We start from the raw sequence: 22,111 nt of genomic DNA, 5'->3' as shown, positions 1-22,111 counted from the left end.
TACTTACATTCCCGTTATCAGACAATACTTACTTTCCAGCATTGATGTAGAGACTTCTATCTCAGAATGGGCATGAGCTGCTGCCGAGTTACACTGCAGCGCATAAGAATGGCTGGTATGTATAGAGTCAGCCAAGCTGGCCTTGGCGTGTATGTTGTTTTACTACGTAGCACTGTTTCCCGAGCCCCCCCCCCACACAAACACACACACCCTACGAAGGACCATGCAACGCCCTGAATTTGCACAAAAATAGAGTTGGCGTTCGGTATTAACAGCGTAAATGTGAATAACTGGTAGAACGAAATTTTGAAAAACAAATACGAGAAATAAAAAACAATTTGCAAAAGACCGCTGACTAGATCAACAATATAAATATTCTGCACCTACAAAAAACAAAGACCGCAATAAAAACTTGGAAAATATCGGTGGAAAAACGAAAACGGTTAAACACTATAACACCTTTCCTTTTACCAAAAAGCATACGTAGCGGAAGCAATACATTTGTTGGTTATAGTGGTATAAATTGATATAATTAATCAAACGCAAGTTAAAATAACCTGAAAATATAACAACGAAAAGAAAAAAAATTCACAAAAATCATGTGATGAACTGAACACACACACCTAATCCTGTTCCTACAATAGGACGAGGACAAAGCTAAAAAAGATCTCCAAAAAATGTTCGAAATTCGACAAATTAGCGAGAATGGGCCGGTCTTGCAACGCCATGAATTTTCACAAAAATAATTACTTGTGGAAGCAGCATGTTTAGTCTTACAAAAGCATAAAAATAAATGATTTCCTTGAATATATTGTGTAAAAACCACCGATAAGAACAAGAGAGAACATAACATTATTAAAAAAACTACTTTAATAAATCACAATCTGCAGTTTATACATATCCTGCAGAAAACGAAGTCCGAAATACAGAAGCCCAGAAAGGAACGTTTAAAATGTGAATTAAAAATAGAGAATACGGGAAGCTGAGTAACGCGCGGCGTTTTCACCAAGATGCATGGCCTGCGGAAGCAGCATGTATGATCATTTTAATATGCAAATTGACCTAATTGGTGGAGCTGAATTTTGAAAATTTGAGAACTACTAAATATAAAACATAAATGGTATCAAAGCAATTGTCGAAATACAAGAGAACGGATCGTATCCAACTCCAGAAAACGAACAATGAACTAAAAAGCGTGAAAAAGGAGCATTGGAAGCACGAGTAAAAAGCAGCGAAAACGGTCCACCCTTGCCTGGTGCCATGGCTAAAAATACATGATTTGCGAATATAGGCACCTAGCGCTATAGTGATATAAATTTACATCTTTGGCAAAAAGAAACAAAAGAGAACTTGAAAACGAGTAAACAACCTTATGTCATCGTTACTCAATGGCAAGCCCGTCTTCAAAAAACTCACAATTTAGATAAGAGGCATAAGAATTTACTGAAAAGGTGAACATTTTGTGATTTTTACTTTTATGCTGTAGTAAATTAGACGAACACTCACCTGCCTCAAACATCCTCTGGTTCAAGTAGGCGGTTATTCAAGCAAGTTTCTTGGCACTACTGGTATTATCCACCTACAATGAACACGCAGGCACCGTACTTTGGTACCCACTTTTATGTCAAGAAATCTATATCTAAGATCCGAAATCTACGAGCATTGCGGTGGTTCTCTTGCTTAGTGCTGTGGAGGTGAAGTGTTGCGGATATGGCGAAAAAGCGTGTCAAACTTGAACAGCCGGATTAGCAACCACACTAGTGGCTATGTCTACCAACCGCTCCATATTATTTATTTAGGGGCTCTTTCCTGCAAATATCGAGTACGCCAGACGGCAGCTGAGCCAAAGGACGTGGATTCGAGTCCCAGCTGCGGCTGCTGCCTTTCTAATGCATTCGAACAGCCAGAACGCCTTTGTGTTCAAGATTTAGGCGCACGTTAAAGATCCGCAGGTCGTCAGAACTACTCCGGAACCCCTCTGTATGGCCCGCCTCGTAACCCGTGTAGTTTCGGCGTGGTAAACCTTATAATCAAGCACACCGCATGGAAAAGATCAAGTGAGGGCAGCAATGCTACATAATAAAAGATAGCACAACATTCCTGCAAGTAATCATTTGTGCATAAGCATTTTTAACAAGATAATAAATATGTTAGGAATAAAAATTCAGCAATACTCACGCTTATGTTTATTACACACTTTGTATGTTTGGCACCTCGAAAGCTATTTGGGTACTATTTTCCTGAAAAAACAAATTAAGGAGATATAAAGAAGGGTTTCGCATCACTGAAAAAGTTTCAGTGAATTTTCATTTATTATGACTATTTAAATATTAAATGTTTAGGTGTTTATACTTAAATTTTAAGGCGGAGAAAGTAGTCCGAAATACTGCTGGAAGTACCGCATATTTTCGAGTGGTTCCTTTGACCAGACGAATGATTTTGCATCGGTTTTTGGGCACTGGTTTTAGAGTTTTTCTCTCGAACTAGATGTTGCCCTAGTCTTGTTGCGCTTTTCCCGGCGAATCACAAAAGACCCAGAGGATTGAAATGTACTTTTGCGTAGCAGACCTTTTTGTTCTTGCCTTTAAGAATCTCAATAAGGTGCTCGTGAAAGTTGTGGTTGCGAAAAACTGTTCATCTTTATGTAAAACCGCATCCTTTGAACGGGATCTATACGTATTTCATGTGCCGCATGATTCACGCAATTGTAAACCTTAAGGTAGTACCACATAAGGAAGATACGTATGTCTACTGACCCCGCTTCTCTGAGAAAGGCAGCCATTTTACCAATTCTTGTGTGTTCACAAGTGTAGCACAAGTGTTTTTCTGCTGATCGCACTGCTTTAATTACTTGCTCATGTTCAAAAACATTGGTCTAGTATAAAAATTCTGGTGTTGCTGTAGTCGGTTGTTATTGTTTGTAGAGAAGTATGTGAATCATGGGTACATTTTCTTTCAAGATATTCAGCAGATCAGCCAATTATTAAAAATTTGATAGTGTCACAGTTTTCTGGAACCATTGGGGGGTTTTGATTCTAAGCCCTGGTAATTCGACTACATGTTTGTCTTTTGAGAGTGTATTAACGCGCCCACAAAGTTGGGCTGCGTACAATACTGAGACTTTTTACTGAAGTTGTGCCTCCTTTCGTGGGTAACCAATGCTTATAATAAAGTAGACGTTTTACGTGGGCACTTATGAATGCAGAGGCTGGCTGGATTGTAGACTCCAATCTTTCTAAAGGCAGTTGTTGCCTCGACCTACATAACTTCACTCGTCTTATAGCACGTGACTCTCGTAGGGCATCATAAGCGTAGCCATAAATAACTTGAGGCCTTCGAAAATTTTGAACACGTACGCGTACGTGCACCTGTATACTGCGTACATGTACACGTACTGGAATTAGCTTCTAAACGTCAAAGATGTTACGTTTCTATGTCGGAAATAATTGGCTTGCTAGGCTATGGCGAGATAATGGCTAATTGAACATTTTTTGCGTTGTTCCAAGCCTAGTGACCTCAGCTACGAAAAAGAATTCGAAATAGGTTTTTTTTGTTTCTCTTGTGCACGATAGCCTAGAAAAAAATATCCAGCTCTATATTGTCTACCTTCAGTGTGTTGTAGGAAATTCTTTTTTGAAAACATGAGTACCCATCTGGCATGCAGTTCAGGGTTTCACGAAAGGAAAAAAATACTTTTAAGTACCGAGTTTTAGGGACGCATTTCCATTTGAGGAAACATGAACTCTTCTCACTGCGTCAAAACACGAAACTTTTCGACGCCACTTCTCTTGCAATAAGACAATATAAGCTCATCACATTCGGGAACGTCTCCGCAGGTTTTTTCCGAGAGCGCACTCGTGCAAACAGACACGTGTATTGTTGAATAGGGTTGGTTCGTTAAAATTGTGCAAGGAATTATTATGACCAAGAGATTATTTGTGTGCAGAAAGTTACGACCATATGCAGCCGCTTTTAAATTACCTTCTTCCGACAAATTGCCTTCACCTGTACGCTGACGCACTGTGAATAATATATTTGAAAGGTGCGCTTATACTTGCCACCCAAGCAGCTGCTCTATTTTCTATATCCTGTTGTTCCGGGTCTTATCTTTGCTGTGAAAGATGCAAAGCGTATGCCGTGCTCTGCACGTAAAATAAATTGCTTTAATTTTGGCGCCCTGCACAAAAGACCAGCAGCCATGATTATCTCAAATCAATTCACGGGCACCCACACAGAGAAGGTATCTAGGTTTACATCATACAAAACCGAAAGGAACGCACTGTTTTTCTGGGAGACATAGCAAGATGTCAATTGTTGGTGTTGTCGCCACCTATGCAGTTGTATATAATAAACTGCTAAAGGAAATTCCGTAGATGGTAAAGCCAATTCGATGCATTTATCTCTTGCAACCCCGTATACTATACTGCCACAACACGCTCAGGGAAGTTGGTAATTACTGGTTAAGAAATCGCAACTTCCTTATCGATGCTCTCTACCGTGTGCTACTGCAGCTATATGAGGAAATGGGGTTCACCCACTGCGAGCTCTGTTCGGCGCCGGGTGCCTATAATTAAACGCGATATTTTAGTTTAAAACATTCAACCAATCCCAATAATAACTAAACGTTGTGTCAAGAAGCGGTATTGGAAATGCGTGATGGCTAGAATTTTAAAGAATCATTTCTTTCCATAAACGGCAAGGCTAAACGGAGCTTACATTTTATTTTGACTATAAATACTCTTCGAATTTACACGTCTCACATTTTGCTTGAACGTGTCGTGCTTTGGTTGGTCAATGAAACCAGTCGTTATAAACAGGTACGAATATTCCGTTACATATATCTATAAAAGAATACAGAGATTTATTTTACGAATAACGCTATCAAACAAGGCGCAAAATAAGGCTATTGTCTACTCAAGGTTTACCGCAAACTATTCTTAAAACTCACTTACCAACAAAAATAAAAGCGACGTCGATGGAAATTTGGTCACCTATTCTATCGAACCCCAACAAATTCAGCTCTAAGTGTGTCGAAGTTTGGCCGGTTTTTGGCCGGTTCTTATGGTTTGGCCGGCAGAAGTAGGTAACGCTGAAGTATGCAGGTTTTTGGCCTTACGCGCGTAACGGCTTTGGTGTCTCTTCGCTCCATACGCATGCTGCCATAATGGTGTGCGGTTAACTGAAGCTATCTATAGAAGATTGCATCACAAGAAAGCGAGCGCTGATCATCTGGCTCTGTTTACCACCAGCGCTTTCAAGAGTGTATCATTGAATATGCGAGTGTAAACTGTTCGTAATGGAGTACTGCACCTTGGTATTGTCTTTTGCTATTTCCTCGCACAACTCTTCACCTCCTGCAAGCAGGAACCGCAAATAAGAACAGCGAAAAAGAAATTGCAAGGCGCCGTTTACAGTAAAAGTAACAAGCAAATTTGAACCATTTTAAATATGAACACTCGCGTATGGAACCACCGTGAACCTTAATTTTCAGCGCTAAATTCCCATAACCTTCCTCTCGTATTCATGACAACAAAGAACAATAGCAAATAGAAAAAAGACTGTTCTTTCTCTGTCACGAAATGTTTGCTTGGTCTGGGAGTCTGTGCTAGGCCTAGTGGCAGGGTGAGCTCAAGAAACACACTAAAGGGAACAGCTAAATAGATTACACTGGAGATAGAAGTGTTTTAAGAAAAAGGCCATGTAGAGTGAACGAAGTCCCCCCGCTGCAAGGAACTACTTCAAAGCACGTACTGATGCTACAGTAGAGTGCGGAACTGAACACTTAACAAAACTCCGGAATTCACAATGAAAGCAATGTTTTTTTCCAGAGCAAGGTTACAACGAGTGAAAAAAGTCACGACAGTAATCGTTAGTAATCAATAAGAAAATTGTTCATGACGTGCTGTTGTTCCGGTGGCTGAATTTGTGCAGGGTATTCTAAAAGTGAAAGTTGCTTATTCCACCATGTAGCCGAGTAATTGAATCACACCAAAGGGTTTACTAAATTCTTATAAAACCACACCTTTAAACAAATTTTGGGCGAGTTAAGTCTTTTTGCTGCATTTTTTAGGATTCTTACTCCTCACAAAAGGGGTATTTCGTACTAAAATATCTAGTTATCCGGCACATAACAGTTATCTTGATCGCGATTCTTTCAAGCGTTGGGATGCGCTACGTCACAAACAGCAGTTTTCCTTGTTTCACTTTAATGCTCAAAGCCTAAAAAATAAAAATGATTCTGTTCATATGCTCCTTCAAACGCTTAGTCATAATTTTGATCTGTTAGCTTTTTCTGAAGCATTGTTTTCAGGTGACTGGTATAATGTGCACTTTACCGTGTATAGATGTGCATCAATGTGTCCGAGCAATATGAGTGGAGGGGCGTAACCATTTACGTCAAAGAAAAGGTACATTCTGCCCTTGTCAGATAATTTTCTACTGGTAATACTCACTACGAATCTATCACAAGATAAGATGTTTCAAAAGTATTTTTTGTTGCGTACAGACTCCCTTCTGGCACATTGACTGTGTTCTTGGAATTATTAGAAAATGTTTTGCAATACTGTGAATCTATCCGTACGCCGGTAATCGTAACTGGCGATTTTATTGACGATTTATTATCCCGAAAATCTTCTTCACAACATCTTCTGGACATCTTTCTTCCCTGTGGGTATAAAAACATTATTATTATTCCCAACACAAGTAACGGTGGTATCTCAGACATTGATTAAATAATGTGTCACGAATTACGAAACAAGCAGTTTGCAAACAGGTTTAATAATTTCAGATGCTAGTGATCATATGGCAATCTTCATTTTTTACACACCCTTTTCAAGTCGACATAAACAAACTGCAACAAATACACCCACCACGCCAAGAATAATAAATTATAATATTATTACGATATTTCGGAAAGTAATGGCAGTAACCTAATAGAACCCAGTTTTGCTTGTGACCAATCCTAAAGATGCCTACAACATGTTCGCACACAAAATTAGTTTCAATTTTAACTTAGCATTTCCTAATGTAGAGCTAAAGAGAAACAAAAAATAAGAAAAACAAGGACTGACTGTGGTCTCCTTAGGAGAATCAAAGAAAAAAGAACTCATTGCTTCGTTCATAAAGACTAGAAATCATGATGTTTTTAATAAGTTTAAAAAAGTGACGAACAAATAAATTCCATTAAAAAATGCGCGTAATGCATGCTTTGAAAATAGATTTGCAGCTATTTCTAACGACCCCAAGAAAATCTAGAATATTATTAATAACCTCATGGCGAAGGGCGAGAGACGAGTTATTTCTGACATTATTATTGACGGAGAACAGTGCACGTGAAGTTTGCTTGCGTATAAGTTCAACAAACATTTTTTTATGATCGGGTGCTGCTACGGTCACACACACAGATAATCTCAGTAAGAAACATTGTATTCCATCTAGTACTGGATGCTCAATATTTTTGTTTGCCGTTACTGAATCAGAAACTCTGAGCTTACTCAAAAACGAAACAACAGGAGGGCATGTAGGATTGATGAATTTAAAATACAGAAGATAAAAGCAGTCGCAAAAGCTCTATGTAAGCCAACTTCACATATATGCAACCTGATAATAAATTCTGGTGATTCTCCTGATGTTTTGAAAATTTCCACTTTCCGTAATTTTCAAAATTGCGGATACAAATGACATGAACAATTACCGACCGATTTCAGTTCTGCCCATTTTTTCAAAAGTAATAGAACAGGCAATTATTACACGAATCTTAAGCTTCTATAAAATAACCATATCTTTGCCAAACGACAGTATGCCTTCCATAAACAAAAATCAACCGAAATGGCAATAATAAATGTAAAAGATAAAATATTGATAACTACGAATAAACATTTTTACGATTGGTGTGTTTCTAGATTTTAAAAAGGCTTTCGATTCTATCAAAAACGATATATTGTTACAGAAACTTAGCTATTAAGGAATCAGGGGAACGTCCCTCAGTCTATTCAAGAGTTACTTGCACAATCACCTTCAATGCTCTGAAATTGCTTACGCAAGGTCCAGCTTTGTACAAATTAAGTACAGTATTCCACAAAGATCTATTCTCGGCCCGCTAATTTTTTATTATATATAAATGACATTGGTAACTTGTGTCTAACCCAGAATATATTATTGTATGCAGGTTACACAAACCTGTTTTTTTTCTGTGAGAGGTGTGGCGCCGCTTGAAAGACAAACAAATTAATGGATTGAAGATTTGTGGATTTGTCTTAGTACAAATAAACTGAATATAAACACAAAAAAATAAAATATATAATTTTTAGAGCTTGTAACAAAAGTTTAGGGCAACCGGTTTTCCTCCATTTCCGAGGCGAATTTACAGAACAATTGAGTTCGCACAAATTCCTTGTAATTGTGTTCAATAAAAATTTAACGTTGTCCCCTTACATAGAGAAACTTCGAATGGATATATCCGAGTGCATTGGCATGAATTATAAGGTGAAATATTTACTAGCAGCTTGGTTAAAAAGGCGACTGTACTACAGTTCAGTCCATTCTCGCCTAAACTACTCCTTTCTAGTGTGGGGTTCAACAGAAAAAAGAAACATAGAAAACCTTTAACGGTTCAAAAAAAAGGTCTTAGGCATAATGGAAAACGCCCCCCGAATCAGTCAGTCTTTTTTTAAGAAAGATCAGGTATTGACAATTATGAACATTCTAATTATGAACATTCTAAATAAAAACTCTTTTAAACTATTCATCACGAAATAAGGACTGACCCTAATGCCGTTTACAGAAAATGCACGTCAAGACATACATACGAATTTAGGCAGATAATATACACCAAACCAAAAACTCGTACAAACTACGGTACCGAGAAATTGAGCTACCAGATTTCCAACTTTTTAAATATACACACCAAACTTCTAAAAATGGCACGCAATGCTAAATCTGAACAAGGATTCAAAAAGAAATTAGGCTTGTACTTTTTAGAACTACAGTAACAAGCGTGTGTTGCAACTTTTCTTTCTTTCTGAAAAACTAGAGGTAATTTTTTTCACTTCATGATATCTTGTACTGTAATATTATTTTTTCATGAAAACTGATGACGGGTTTTCTGCTTTTTTAGGGTGGAATCTTGAATTTTACTTATTGTTTACTGAAATTTAAGAGCTGATGTGTATTTTTAGTGAAATTGTATGGTAATATTCTTTGTTTCTGAAAAGTGAACGCTGATTTCATATGTGTAATTGTGTGCATTTTTTTGCTATTTTGCATTGTCACAAAGGACGTGCCATTTCCAACGGGGTCGTGCGAAAACGGGGGGAAAGTGGGACGTCACCTTGGCAGGCTTTTTTTGTTGCCTTTTTAACCGTCCCCTTCGAAAACTCCATTGTTTGCTTCTCATTTGGTACCTTAAAACAATTTGATGTGCGTTTTGAATTCTTTCCTTCGAATATTTTCAAAAACTCTTTGAAAATTTGTCGTAAAAGTCACTGAGTTTCTAACGAGGCATTCAAGTGAACCCGAACTTGCACTCTGTCTTCATGTCCCATATAAAGTAGAAACGCTACTTTAAACCATAGGCCTAATTTGGCTCAGTTTGGACAAAAAGAAAATTAGCAGTTGGTTAGTTCGGCTATGCAACCGTATACACAGCTTCCTTGTTTGCTTATTTCTCTGCGCCCATTGCCGATAACGGGTATTTCATGAGATACAAAGAAATGTATGACTAGAAGCTCTTTATTGTTTATTTTTCCGGTTTTCTTTGTTATACCTGCGCTCGCTTTCTCACGACGCTTTTGTTGAGTAGAGAGGGGGCTGCGCTCTTGTCGAGCTGTGTACTACAGCTTTTCACCGTGACTTCTTTTTCTCTCTGTATGTATTAGGCAGATAAACATCTAACACAGACAAATTTGGTGTTAAAGTTAAATTTGCGTGGAGCGGAGGATTGCTCTGATTTTTTTCTTCTTTCTCTCTTTTAGGCGATGCCACGGAACAGGTCAAAGGGTTCAGTTTGTTAAAAATAAATTGTTTGTTTTTGTGTTCAACCCACCACGTGTCAGAAACTTCCGGAGAGAGGGCTACAGGCGTTGCCTGCGTGCATACATAAGGTGAACATGATTGATGAAATATACTGGACTGACATTTTAACGCCTGTATGTTTTCGACATCTGGTTACTCAAGCCACTGCCAAACCACGGTTAATACATAACAATTACGGAATTGTTAGACGAGAACGAACACTTTAAATTCGAGCAGGGGGATTGTTGTTTGGCAGAGTGGGAGCTTTCCGTAAGATTCTGAATTACGGAATTTAAACTAGAAGGAAACGTAAACCTTACATTTTAGTATGCATGTAAGTTCAGTAATAGAGATAAAGAAGTCCGTATAACAAGATTTTCGTTATCCTGAAAATGTCCATTTTTGAAATTACGGAAAGTGCTCCGCAATTCATTAGTTCTGGGTTGTTCCCTAAACCGGAGGTTTTTTTTACGGTGTAAAGAGCAGCCTTTCAAAAAGAGTTTTCGGGCAGGTTTTTCTTGCTGGGGCCTATCGTTACGCTTATGCCTGTGAATATATTATCCTGTGAGGTTGTTCGACGATTTCAATGCATCCGAAAAATGATTTGTTGAAGCCAATCGGCCGCAACGTTTTAGATCGCATGAATACTGAGTGCTGACAATTGCGTTTTAAATATCCCTGTGTGCGGATAGTGCCAGGGAAAACACGTTTTCATAAAGATATGGAAAGCAACACTTTCAAATTAATGTTTGTAGCTCTATTGGACCTTCGCCTCAATTAACGATTTTTCCGACGGCTACAGATCGATTGTCCAAACTATTCTGTACGAGCTTCGAACTTGAGAATTTCACTGGTGAGCAAACGCTCCTCTCTGCCACAAAAATAATTCATAGTTATTTTTTGCTAAGTAAACACACAAGCTTAGTGTATACCATCGGATACAGAAGAATGCAAAAGTCGTTGGGTATCTTTAAAATTTTTGCTTATCCTGCGTAGGTGCAATACCCCCTCTAGCTTAAGAGTTTCAATATACTCTCTCGCTGCTGCGGGATTACTGGTCTCTCTAGGCTCCGGCTTGATAGCACCAGAACAAATATTTTTACATTTCCCGCGGTCCAGTAACCTGAGTTGTCAAAAGCAGCCTATACATGTATTTTTTTTTTGGTAATGTGAGGCATGATAGCATTGCAAAATAAATGTCAGGTACTTGCTACGAGGCCATATCTTCATTGAAACATCGAGACCCGATTAATGACGAGTAAACGGCTGCACAGAACAAAAACTGACATTTCAATTATAAGTTCCAGCAGTGACATTTAATTTGAGAAACCCTGACCTGGCGTCACATAATTGAACATTAGGAATTTTCAAATGTCACGTGTCCTTGCAGTGAGAACAATATAAGCACACCGCACTCGGTGATTTCTTCACAGGTTCATCCTCAGGGTCCACTTGGTTAGCTCGACACCTGCCGTTTCAAGGTGAGGCTTTTATTTTGGAAAGGAACTGTGGCTGATAGTAATATTTCTTTACGTCAAAAATGTGGTCATAAACTCGACTTTTTCAAACGTTAATGTCGACGATGAAAACGTACGTTTAGGAGTACCAAATTTCCCCTATATGCAAAGTGATACATTCATTACATGTAAAAAAGACTAGACGTATTTCGTTTTAAACTCTTATTAGCAAACAAGCACTTTTTTAGCCGAGATACGTTAATAACTTTACTATACACTTCAGCCTTAAGGGAAAATGTTTGTGTAGTAAGCACTGAGGTGTTCTTGTAACTTTATCGATTCAACAGAGTACCTGCAAGCATCTCGATGCTTTCACTCAAAAATACCTCGGCAGTTTAAACGCTACACGTTTAAACGCCCACCCTGGAAAACTAAAATGGCAGTGTCCGTCCACACTAAAAGTGCCGACGCGCACACAGGCACACGGTAGCCTAAGACACGAACATCTCGCATAATAGCTATCGTAAGTACAAGCCAGTGGGGAAAACAATAACAGCAAAGTGAAAGCAAAGACAATTTTCTTGCTTCTGAACTTTTAACCTTGTTTTTTGGAAGCAGAGGGAAGATTCTGTATGGGACCTACTAGTAGCTCGGTACGCGAGCCGGAACTTCGTACTGTATTTGGGGTAGGGCTGTTTTGCGGCGACATATATACAAACAGTTTTTAAATTGACCACTACTATACAATAAACTACGCCACAGTACGCACCTGATGTACCGAAAACTTTGCAGGCACAAACACTTCCCAATCACTTCAGAATTGGCACTGCATGCAAGGCAGCACATATTTTTTTACAAGCACAGGAGGAGTACAATTGCAACCAATTTACCACAGTAGCTGCTACAATCCCAAAGGCATTATAAATACTTTGCCAGCAAAATTAAGGGTTTTAGATTTTTCCTCTGTGCTGTAATGATAAAAAACATTATGAAATGTGGCAATGCACTTTATTAAACCACGTAAATGAATTCAAATACTTCTTTGAGAAGCACTACTAAAACAAAGATGGTGCGTGGCGTACATCTCAAATTTATGGGCTTGTATGATATTGTTCGCACTAGAAAAAATTCAACTTCACACTTTTAAATCAATGCTGTGATGATTGAACATTCTGATGTAAAATGTCGTTACGTATATTTGGGTCTCAGAGCCTTCCTGTTCTTCCAGATTATCATCATGAAGTTTCAAGTGGTGCTCCTTGCGCTGGCTATTTCCGGTCTTCTTCTTGTGTCGGGTAAGAAGGTTGACAGAAAAACGTATGATTAGTTTCAGTCCTAGGGTTCCTATACCTCTTGTTAAAACGTCTGGGTGTGCTTTCACAATTATTCAAGCATTACAAACATAAAAAAGTGTAAAATATGTATCTGCCCACATCGCGGCGGAAGGACGTACTTAAAATGACAAAACATTTAATTTATAATAGATCGGTTTTAAATTATAATCGGAGGTTCAACAAAAAGATAACTGAGCATTGCTTGATGCATCAGAGTTCAGAGGATGAAGGACGTAATTTGCCGCCTTTACTATTAAAAATAAATGACTGATTTTTTCACTCTAGGCACCTACCACGCCTACCATATTCATTTAAGCAATCTTCAGACTCCGATTAGGCCCCGGTGTAACTCAGTTAGGCAGAAATGCATATCCAAAGAGGATCAATTAAAAAAATACATTTTGAATGGTTATGAAGTAACCTTTTGTAGAGTTTAGCTCTTTTCTGTCTCTGTTTCCTTTTTTCTTCTGCACGCCGATTTCAGCCTTGCTTTGCTATATAGTATGCGAGTTACGGCTTCTGCGCTGGGACCTCTACATATTTTGTTTCATAAACGATCAAGGTTGCACCTTCCAGATTCTGGTGCCACCCAGCTAAAACATTTGTCCATTCAGGACGTTATTCTCTGTAGTATTTGCTCAAGGTATTATTAAACCTTCAATTTGCCTGAATAAAACTCTGCGAAAAAAGAAATGCGGGGTTTTGAGCTTTCCTGATATTTTGACTTCTGGAAGAATGACAGCAGGGTGCACTGGATCTAAACAAAGCGATGTTTGGTTTTATTTGCTATAAAACACAAACATAGAAACCGTTGCGCACTTTGGGGTATGTCTTTGACCATTTCAATTACTGTAGGCTCAGCCGATATTTAATAAAAAAATACATTCGCATATTGTTAAGCTGGTAGTTACCTTATAATGTGGCTTCTTTAATGCCTCGTGATGCTCATTACTCGATTTTCAGTCGCCCGTTATGCAAAGTTTGTAGCTACCAGCTGTCGGTTTTTTTTCTGTGCCTTCAGAAACCACAGTGGAGGCTGCTCCCATGCCGAGCGCTGACAGCCCCGCCGTTGAACGGTCCGATGGAGCCGCACCTACCGAGCAGGAGCGGGCACCTCTTCCCCCAGGCTGCATTGAATCTCTTTGTGGCTAGAAGATGAAGATGGGTTGAAGCAGTGATCAGTGCGCGCCCTCTTTCTTCGTGGTTGCCCAATGATGACACGATCGCTGCTAAAATAAACTGCTTTCGCACCAGTCTATTGATGCCTGAGAATTTTCATACACCAACAGTTACCATGGTATAGCACTGTTTCGAGAGAACGTGTGTATTGACTCTTTGGTTGCAAATGTATGTGGTGTAACTGGGTAGACTTTTTCTGTGTAGTGGTAGCCTCGTTGGTGAAGCATACCGCATATATTTTTAATTCTTCTGCAGAGAATGGTGTGCTGCAGATGGACAGAATTAGCGGTTATGCGATGGCGCCAAGGTTAGGCCTTGCCCCACTGTGAGGATGAAAGTCGCCATCCGGATGTTCACGCGAAACATTGAACTGGCGTGTACTTGCTTAGCATAGTGTAGGAATTTATGCAAACTTTCACTAATGTCGCGTGGAATCATATGACTATCTGCGGTACTCTGTGCTTGGAGGCTTTAAGGACGAAATCAGCAAGAGGTACCTAAGGAAAAATAGCCACAATACCCGATAGAAGCAACAGTCACGGTAAGTACTATTTGGGGAGGAGCCCCGTAGGTGTTGAGTGTGTAGGCGCCTCCTGTCATCGTTGTTTTCGTCGTGTCGGGTATTCACGTTAAAACGCGGTGACTCTCCTTTACGCCCCGTTGAGCGCTTCTAACACGTAATAAAACTGCAGTGGTACACCCGTTTACGGCTCGCGCTAGAGAACTTCGTTCTTCAAAGAAATATTACTTTACAGCAAAGCTGTACACCTTACCTCCAAACGGTTTCACCTCAAATCGCAAAACGACCGAGGCGCCAAGAATACACTTATACACTGCATGCTTTACCCCTCCCCAAGTTTCACGTCAGTAAAGTTGGCCAAATTTTTTTTAATAAATACTTGTTGATTCTCGAGCACGGGGGAGAGCGCGTGCGCGGGCACTTGGAAGAAGAGAAGAAAGCGCGGGGTTATTGTGCGCGCGCTCGCGCTTAAACAGAAGAAATAAAAGTGCGAGGTGTTCCGAACGGTAGCGCGGCGTCGGGTCTTCTCGAGTTTACATTCTGGTGCCGTGAAACCCGGGAGAAGACCGGCATCGTGTCCTGACCGATGGACAAGCTCCGCCGTCAGCGAGGCGCTCTCCGTGGAGCCGTCACGAGGCTGCTGAAGGCAGCCACCGAGATCTACGAAAGCCTCTCGCCGTCTTTGCGTGACCTGCAAGAGGCCATAGACCAGCTGGCAAGTAAAGAGCGCTCACTGAAAGAACTGGATGACAAGATCGGGGAAGCACTCGAAGGCGACGAGTTCGACCAGGATATTGCCGACGTGATAGAATATCAAGAAAACATATGTCGTGCGATCAGTCGGCTGCGGTCGGCCTTGAATGAGCTGCGGTTGCCCATGAGAGCTTCCGGCGAAGGAACTGCAGGGGACCCACCACCAGTTCAACCGCAGAGCGTGGAGGTCGAAGGCGTCCGCCCTGCAGCCCATCCTAACCCGCCGCCGTACGTCGGCTCTCGTCCATTCACAACGCGGGTTGTCCTGCCGACGCTGCAAGTTCCCCACTTTTCTGGCGAACCACGCGAATGGCAGGGCTTTTGGGACCATTTTGAGGCGACCATTCATAACCACCCGGACCTACCCGACATAGAGAAATTTAAGTATTTAAGATCTTACCTCACCGGAAACGCAAAACGCGCAGTTGAATGGATTCGCCTAAACGACGCAAATTACCGGCAGGCGGTCAAGATCCTCACCGACCGGTTTGGACGCACAGAACTGCTCGTGGACGACCACGTAGACAGCCTACTCTCCATCGCACCGATTCAATCGTCGACGCAAGTGGCACTCCTCCGAGACCTGTACGAGCAGGTACAATTCAGGACTGGCTGTCTCGAGAGCCTTGGCGTTCCAGCTTCCGAGTACGCGGTGATCCTGAACCAAGTCCTCATGCGCTCGCTGTCAGAAGACCTGGCACTTCAATACCGCGAGCGCATGAAGGAGACAACCAGCGATGCCAACGCCGAGCCAACGCCTCGAGAGCAGCAAGTCAAGGCCATCATGGCGTTTTTAAAGGTGCAGGTGGAGAGCAGGGAGGAGAGTCGGGCTTTGAGGTCAAATTCTGAGTCGAAAAGGTCACCAGGTCGACAGCCGCCGAGAAATTCATCTCCTCTTTTGCCGTCAGCCTTGGCATTGGCGGCTGGGTTTGCATCCAGTTCAACGGATCCGCCGCCGGGAGGACCACTGATGTGTTGCCTGTGTGATAGTCAGGGCCACAAGGCAAAGGAATGCCGATCTGTCTTGACGGTCGAAGAGAAGCGACGCCGCCTTTCAAAGAACCGCTGCTGTTTTAGATGCGCGAGACAAGGGCACATGGCACGCAGCTGCCGCTCTAGCACGACACTCAAGTGTGATACTTGTTCGGGACCTCACATAACCGTCCTTTGTGACATTTGGGAGCGATCGGGGACCACTTCCACGACTGCTGCTCGCCGTGACGGAGACACCGATTGTGAGCAACTTCCACAACGAGATCGTAACGTGACGACAGCTCCTGCCAGCAGCACGTGCTCCTCGTCGGTGCTGCTCCAAACTGCTACAGTGTGGGCATCTGGTGACTGCGGTCGGCCGGTGTTGGTCAGGCTACTCCTCGATACTGGGAGCCAACGAACCTTCGTGAGCAGTGACCTGTGTCGTCAGCTGGCCCTGCCTGCTTCTGGAGTGGAGGACTTGGCCGTGTTTACTTTTGGCAGCTCGAACCGTCCGCGGTCGTACCAGTGCCGGAAGGTGGCGATCACCTTACGAAGCCGCTATAAGTTGAGTCCAGTTACCCTCGATGCTCTTGAAGTGCCAGAGGTCTGCACGGTAAAGGGTCCACCCGTGGAAACCGAAGTGGTGAAGCTGCTTCGCGACCGCAAGTTACTCGTTGCCGACGAACCTGAAAAGGGGCAGACACAAACACCGACTATAAGCGTACTGGTGGGCTCCGACAACTACTGGAGACTCGTGAGCGGACGCATCGAGCGCATCAACGACTGCCTTTGCGCCGTTGAGACAGTGTTTGGCTGGGTTCTCCAGGGTCCTTACTCAAGTACCCACAATCCCCTGGTGAGTAGCAGCAGCACGAATGCTCTGTTTTTGGGTTGCGTTGACGGACCGGACGAAAGTTGCCAAATTATTGATCCCTCAGAAATGTGGAGGTTGGATGCTATAGGAATAACGGACGCTTCTGAGAAGTCTAAGGCTGAAGACTACGATGCGTTCGTGAAAATTCGGAGTGGACTCGAGGAAGATGGTCGATACGTCGTGCCACTTATGATCGAAACACCAGGTCTTATGTCCAGCACTAACCGAGCTGTCGCGGAAAGCAGACTTCGACGGCAGCTACAACGCTTTGAACATCAGCCCAATCTCTTAGAAGAGTACGACGCCGTCATCAGCGAATACTTCAAGGAAGGTCATGCTGAGCGAGTGGTGCAGCGGGAGGTCCCCGGGGAAACAGTTTACTTCCTCCCTCATCACGCAGTTGTCAGACAGGAGGCAGTAACGACGAAGGTTCGCGTGGTATTTGATGCTTCATCGCACGAGAAAGGCGAGCCATCGCTTAACGACATGCTGGACAAAGGAGTTAAGCTTGGTCCCGAGCTGTTGCAGTTACTTTTGCAGTTCAGGTGCTATCCTGTCGTAATGACTGCTGATATCCGAAAGGCTTTTCTACAGATATCGATTCGTCAAGAGGATCGTGACGCTCTGCGGTTTCTGTGGATTGATCGGCTGCCAAGCAGCGAGCATCCAAGTCCAAACATAGTTGAATGGCGAATGACAAGGGTGCCGTTTGGGGCCTCGTCTAGCCCGTTTCTTTTGGCAGCTACCTTACAGCATCATCTCGAAACGTGGAAGGACCGGTATCCAGAAATAGCAGCTCGCCTACAGCGATCCTTCTACGTGGACGACCTTGTCATCGGCACATCGTCAGAAAAGGTAGCCTTACAGCTTTACGAAGCAGCTATTACCATCATCAGCGATGCCAGCATGGAACTTCGGAAGTGGTGCTCTAACTCCGGCGTACTGAATGACCGTTTCGTTGCGGACTCTGTTTCTCTTCAGAACGTTGGAGAAAGCAAGCCTACTTCGAAGATTCTTGGGCTGCACTGGGATCACATAACGGACGAAATAATACTGACAACTCAAGCCGTGTCTTCCTGCGTTTCAAAACAGCCATACACCAAGCGAACTGTGCTACAAGCCTTTCCACGGCTCTTTGATCCTCTAGGCTTGATAAGCCCGTTTCACGTCCGAGCTAGACTGATCTTTCAACGTCTGTGGCGACGCAACTGTGCATGGGACGATCCGTTACCGCCAGACGTTGAAGAGCTGTGGAAAGCGTGGGTAACAGAGCTGCCCGCCCTGTCTGCTCTGCGACTTCGCAGATGCGTCAGCTACCCAGAATCTCAGGGCCGTGCAAAATTCGAGTTGCATTTTTTTGCTGACGCAAGCCCTCTAGCCTATGGAGTGGCTGTTTATGTCCGGCAACACCTCTCGGACGACAGCTTTACCACGAAGCTTCTTATGAGTAAAGGCCGTGTCGCGCCACTCAAGGCTGTTTCCCTTCCCCGACTGGAGCTACTAGCATGTCTTCTCGCTTCGAGGCTGTGGAGCTACATAAGACAAGTTCCGGAGTTTGCAGATTGTCTTGCTTCATTCTGGACCGATTCAGCGATAGCGCTGCACTGGATTTTGGGGAATCAAGTCGCCGGGAGACTTTCGTAAGAAATCGAGTCACGGACATTCAACAATTAACAAGACTGTGTCCCTGGCGGCACTGCACGAGTGCTCACAATCCCGCTGACTTGCTTACTCGTGGAGAGTCGGCTCTGGCTCTCACGCGAAAGACGATTTGGTGGACGGGACCACCGTGGTTAAGAATTCCCGAAGAGGACTGGCCTAATACCACTTTACCATTAGTGCCAACGAGTCACCTGTCTCCAGAGCTTGAATACGTGTGCCCAGCTGGGGTTGTTCGAGGGCCGGAACTTCAGTCTGCCGACCTGCTTGACCTCGATCGCTATAGTCGCCTCTCCAGGCTACTCAGAGTTACTGCGTGGGTTATGAGGTTCTACCGTAATGCTGCCCCAAGCAAGCCGTCAGTTTCTGGCCAACTCCAAGCAACGGAAATTAACGAGGCAGAACTGTACTGGTTGCGACTTGTTCAACACACTGCCTTTCCTTCCGAGCTCGCAGCACATCGTGGAGGCCAGCCACTTCCCTCAAGCTCCAGGGTGCTCACCCCACAACCCGATATCGACGAGGATGGTCTACTTCGAGTGGGCGGTCGTCTACACGAACTAGATAGCCCGGAGGAGCTGAAACATCCTGTCTTGCTACCTGGTGATCACCGATTCACCCGACTGTTGATCGATGCAACGCATGCCCGCCTTCTACACGCGGGTGTTCAGACTACACTGGTCGACCTCCGTTCATGATTCTGGATTTTGAAGGGACGTCGGACTGTCCGAAATGTACTGACGTCTTGTCTACCGTGCCGCCGTAGGCGCCTCCGTCCCGAGTCAGCACCTATGGCACCATTGCCAAGGGATCGCCTAGCAGAGACTTCACCATTCGACGTCGTAGGTGTGGACTTCTGTGGGCCACTATACTCACGCACTAGCTCCCATTCATCTACGAAGTTGTTCATCACTGTGTTTTCTTGTGCAGTCACTCGTGCGGTGCACTTAGAGCTAACCTCGGATTTGAGCACACGAACCTTCCTTCTCGCATTCCGGCGCTTTACATCGAGACGCGGAATACCATCGACTGTGTATTCGGACAACGCCAGGACCTTCCAGTGCTGTGCAAGACAGCTTCGAGTGTTGTCTACACGAGAGATACAAGATCATGCCAGCTCCAAGCGAATTGAGTGGAAATTTATTGCTGAGCGTGCTCCATGGTGGGGCGGTTTTTGGGAGCGCGTGATCCGTACCATCAAGGACTCGCTCAAACGTTGTCTGGGACGCAGCTGTCTAGATTATGAAGAGTTGCTGACTGTGCTGTTGGAGGTTGAGGCGGCTGTGAACTGCCGTCCACTCATTCCAGTTAGCGATGACAGTACCGAAATTAAGGCGCTCGCACCTTCTGATTTCCTCATCGGGAAGCGCGCGGTCAGTCTGGCCTTGAAAACAGAGTGCATCATGTCAACGTCCGCTGCACCCGATCTGCGCCGACGTGCTAAGCACAGAGAGGAAACCGTACGTCGACTATAGAGCAGGTGGAAGAAAGAATATCTGCTTCTTCTGCGATCAGCGCATCACGGCACGTCAACGCTCCCGTCAAGACTCCACGTAGGGACCTGGTCGTGGTTCAAGATGACAACGTGGCCCCACTGAGCTGGAAGATCGGCCGTGTGGTCCAGTCATTTCCGGGAAGAGATGGCGTCCAGCGCTACCACGAGATTCTCCTACCTAATGGACAGCGAATCCGACGCGCCATTCAGCGGCTCTGCCTTTTGTAGTCAACCGCGGCCGCGGGAGGATGTTGATTCTCGAGCACGGGGGAGAGCGCGTGCGCGAGCACTTGGAAGAAGAGAAGAAAGCGCGGGGTTTTTGTGCGCGCGCTCGCGCTTAATCAGAAGAAATAAAAGTGCGAGGTGTTCCGAACGGTAGCGCGGCGTCGGGTCTTCTCGAGTTTACAGTACTCATTGTAGCGAATGTTACTGTAAACTCGGGTACATTGTGACAGCGTGGGAGAAGCAATATCAGACGTAAAGTAATGAACACCAAGCATTTTCTGCAGTTCCTTGTTTCCCTGTTGCTGCTGCAGCTATGCTAACCATATGCCCTCGTAGATAATTTCAATGTGGTATAAAACAAACTTTCACCGCTGGTGGGCGCCTTCCAAGTAATTGCGGCCTGCCCGTGGTTAGCCTTGTTTCTTTTGCACCCTTCTTGTAGACGGGACCTGTTTATCCACCGCTGAGATCGTGTAGGGTCCTCCGAAAAATCTGGAAATCGCGTGTAGTGAAACAAATAAACCATTGAATTTCAGGAGAACATTTACTGGTACAGATATTTCTATCGTCGTAAGAAAAGGATTCAGCTGCTTCTAATAAACAACGTGAAGTTGGCATGACAATATGTGTGGTCTAAACTTTACCGCAAAATTTTGTTACGCTCTGTCGACGTCTCTTTTTAGTACACGCAACTGAAACTTTGTTTTCAGTTGGCAAGCATTTCTTTTGCCGCTTTCCCAACAGTTCTTCACCATCCCATCCCCATAATCACTGGTTTTCCCCTCATGTCTTCATCAATTTTAGCGCTGACCTCAATGACATGGTATCTCTGGTAATATTACGCCTTCAATGTAACATTAACCAAATGCGAATTGGAAGTTAACTGTTAGTTTGAAAAAACCTATAATCCCCGTGGTTCTGAGTCTGATCCCAGTCAAAATATGTAGCTTCCGATGACAGCAGCCACGGCCCGAAACACCACCATACGGTGCACATGCAGGGTCTCACCTTACCCCTACGGGGGTCGTCTGCCTCCTCGGATTGCGCAGATTAGTATTGAGCGAAACACATGACTTGACGTGAGCCGTCAATTCTTCAATTCCTAATCTTTTATTACACCCAGGTTCCCCAATCTGTCCTCGACTATTTCGATAACAAGAACAGCGGAAGACACGTTATGTAAATTCATAATAGAAAACCTTCTTTCTACTATATTTTCTTTTGGGGAAAATTTTATTGAAGTGTACTAAACCCTTACCCCTATCAGCCAGCTTGTTTTAATGGGGAGAGAGATACGTGCTTTATTTTAGACGTCTACGAGAGCACTCTTGCTGTCTGCATCATTGCTGGCCTGTGAAGGTGGTGGGGCGTAAGTGCGGGAGGGTGGTATGGTGCGAGTGTCTGCAGTAGTTACCCATCACACCCCTTGGACCCTCGTCGGCATAGACAAACGCGGCGAGAGAGGTCCATAACAAAGTGAGCGTGGTGATGTCCCGCGTTAAAGGCAGCACCTCGTCGAAGTAAGACGTCGGGCGAATGGCCTCGGGGAGCGTGTGGAGCGTGCGATCATGGAGTAGGGTGTTTTTTTAAAAAAGGTGTGACATGTGTTCCACCGTATGATGCCCCCAG

General features: G+C 43.6%; 1 protein-coding gene and 1 long non-coding RNA gene across 2 annotated transcripts in view; both read left to right on the top strand.

Moving 5' to 3' along the window:
* LOC144146808 (uncharacterized) overlaps positions 1 to 14,058 on the top strand; it is an 80,116-nt gene extending 66,058 nt beyond the window's left edge. Inside the window, exons 2-3 of the long non-coding RNA XR_013317717.1 lie at positions 12,697 to 12,763; positions 13,824 to 14,058. This is a non-coding gene — a long non-coding RNA (uncharacterized LOC144146808). The remainder of the gene's footprint in view (positions 1 to 12,696; positions 12,764 to 13,823) is intronic.
* A 1,029-nt stretch (positions 14,059 to 15,087) lies between these two features.
* Positions 15,088 to 20,485, top strand: LOC144146477 (uncharacterized). The gene is made up of 2 exons (XM_077678424.1): positions 15,088 to 17,648; positions 20,278 to 20,485. Exons 1-2 carry the CDS (start codon positions 15,088 to 15,090, stop codon positions 20,483 to 20,485), a joined length of 2,769 nt encoding a protein of 922 aa, XP_077534550.1.
* Positions 20,486 to 22,111: the final 1,626 nt, after the last annotated feature.

The sequence above is a fragment of the Haemaphysalis longicornis genome, unplaced genomic scaffold, assembly GCF_048455015.1.
Source record: "Haemaphysalis longicornis isolate Haplotype H1 unplaced genomic scaffold, Haemaphysalis longicornis Haplotype H1 scaffold_7, whole genome shotgun sequence".
NCBI lineage: Eukaryota > Metazoa > Arthropoda > Arachnida > Ixodida > Ixodidae > Haemaphysalis > Haemaphysalis longicornis.
Note: the sequence above shows the minus strand (reverse complement) of the source record. Positions and strands in the feature narration are given on the sequence as shown.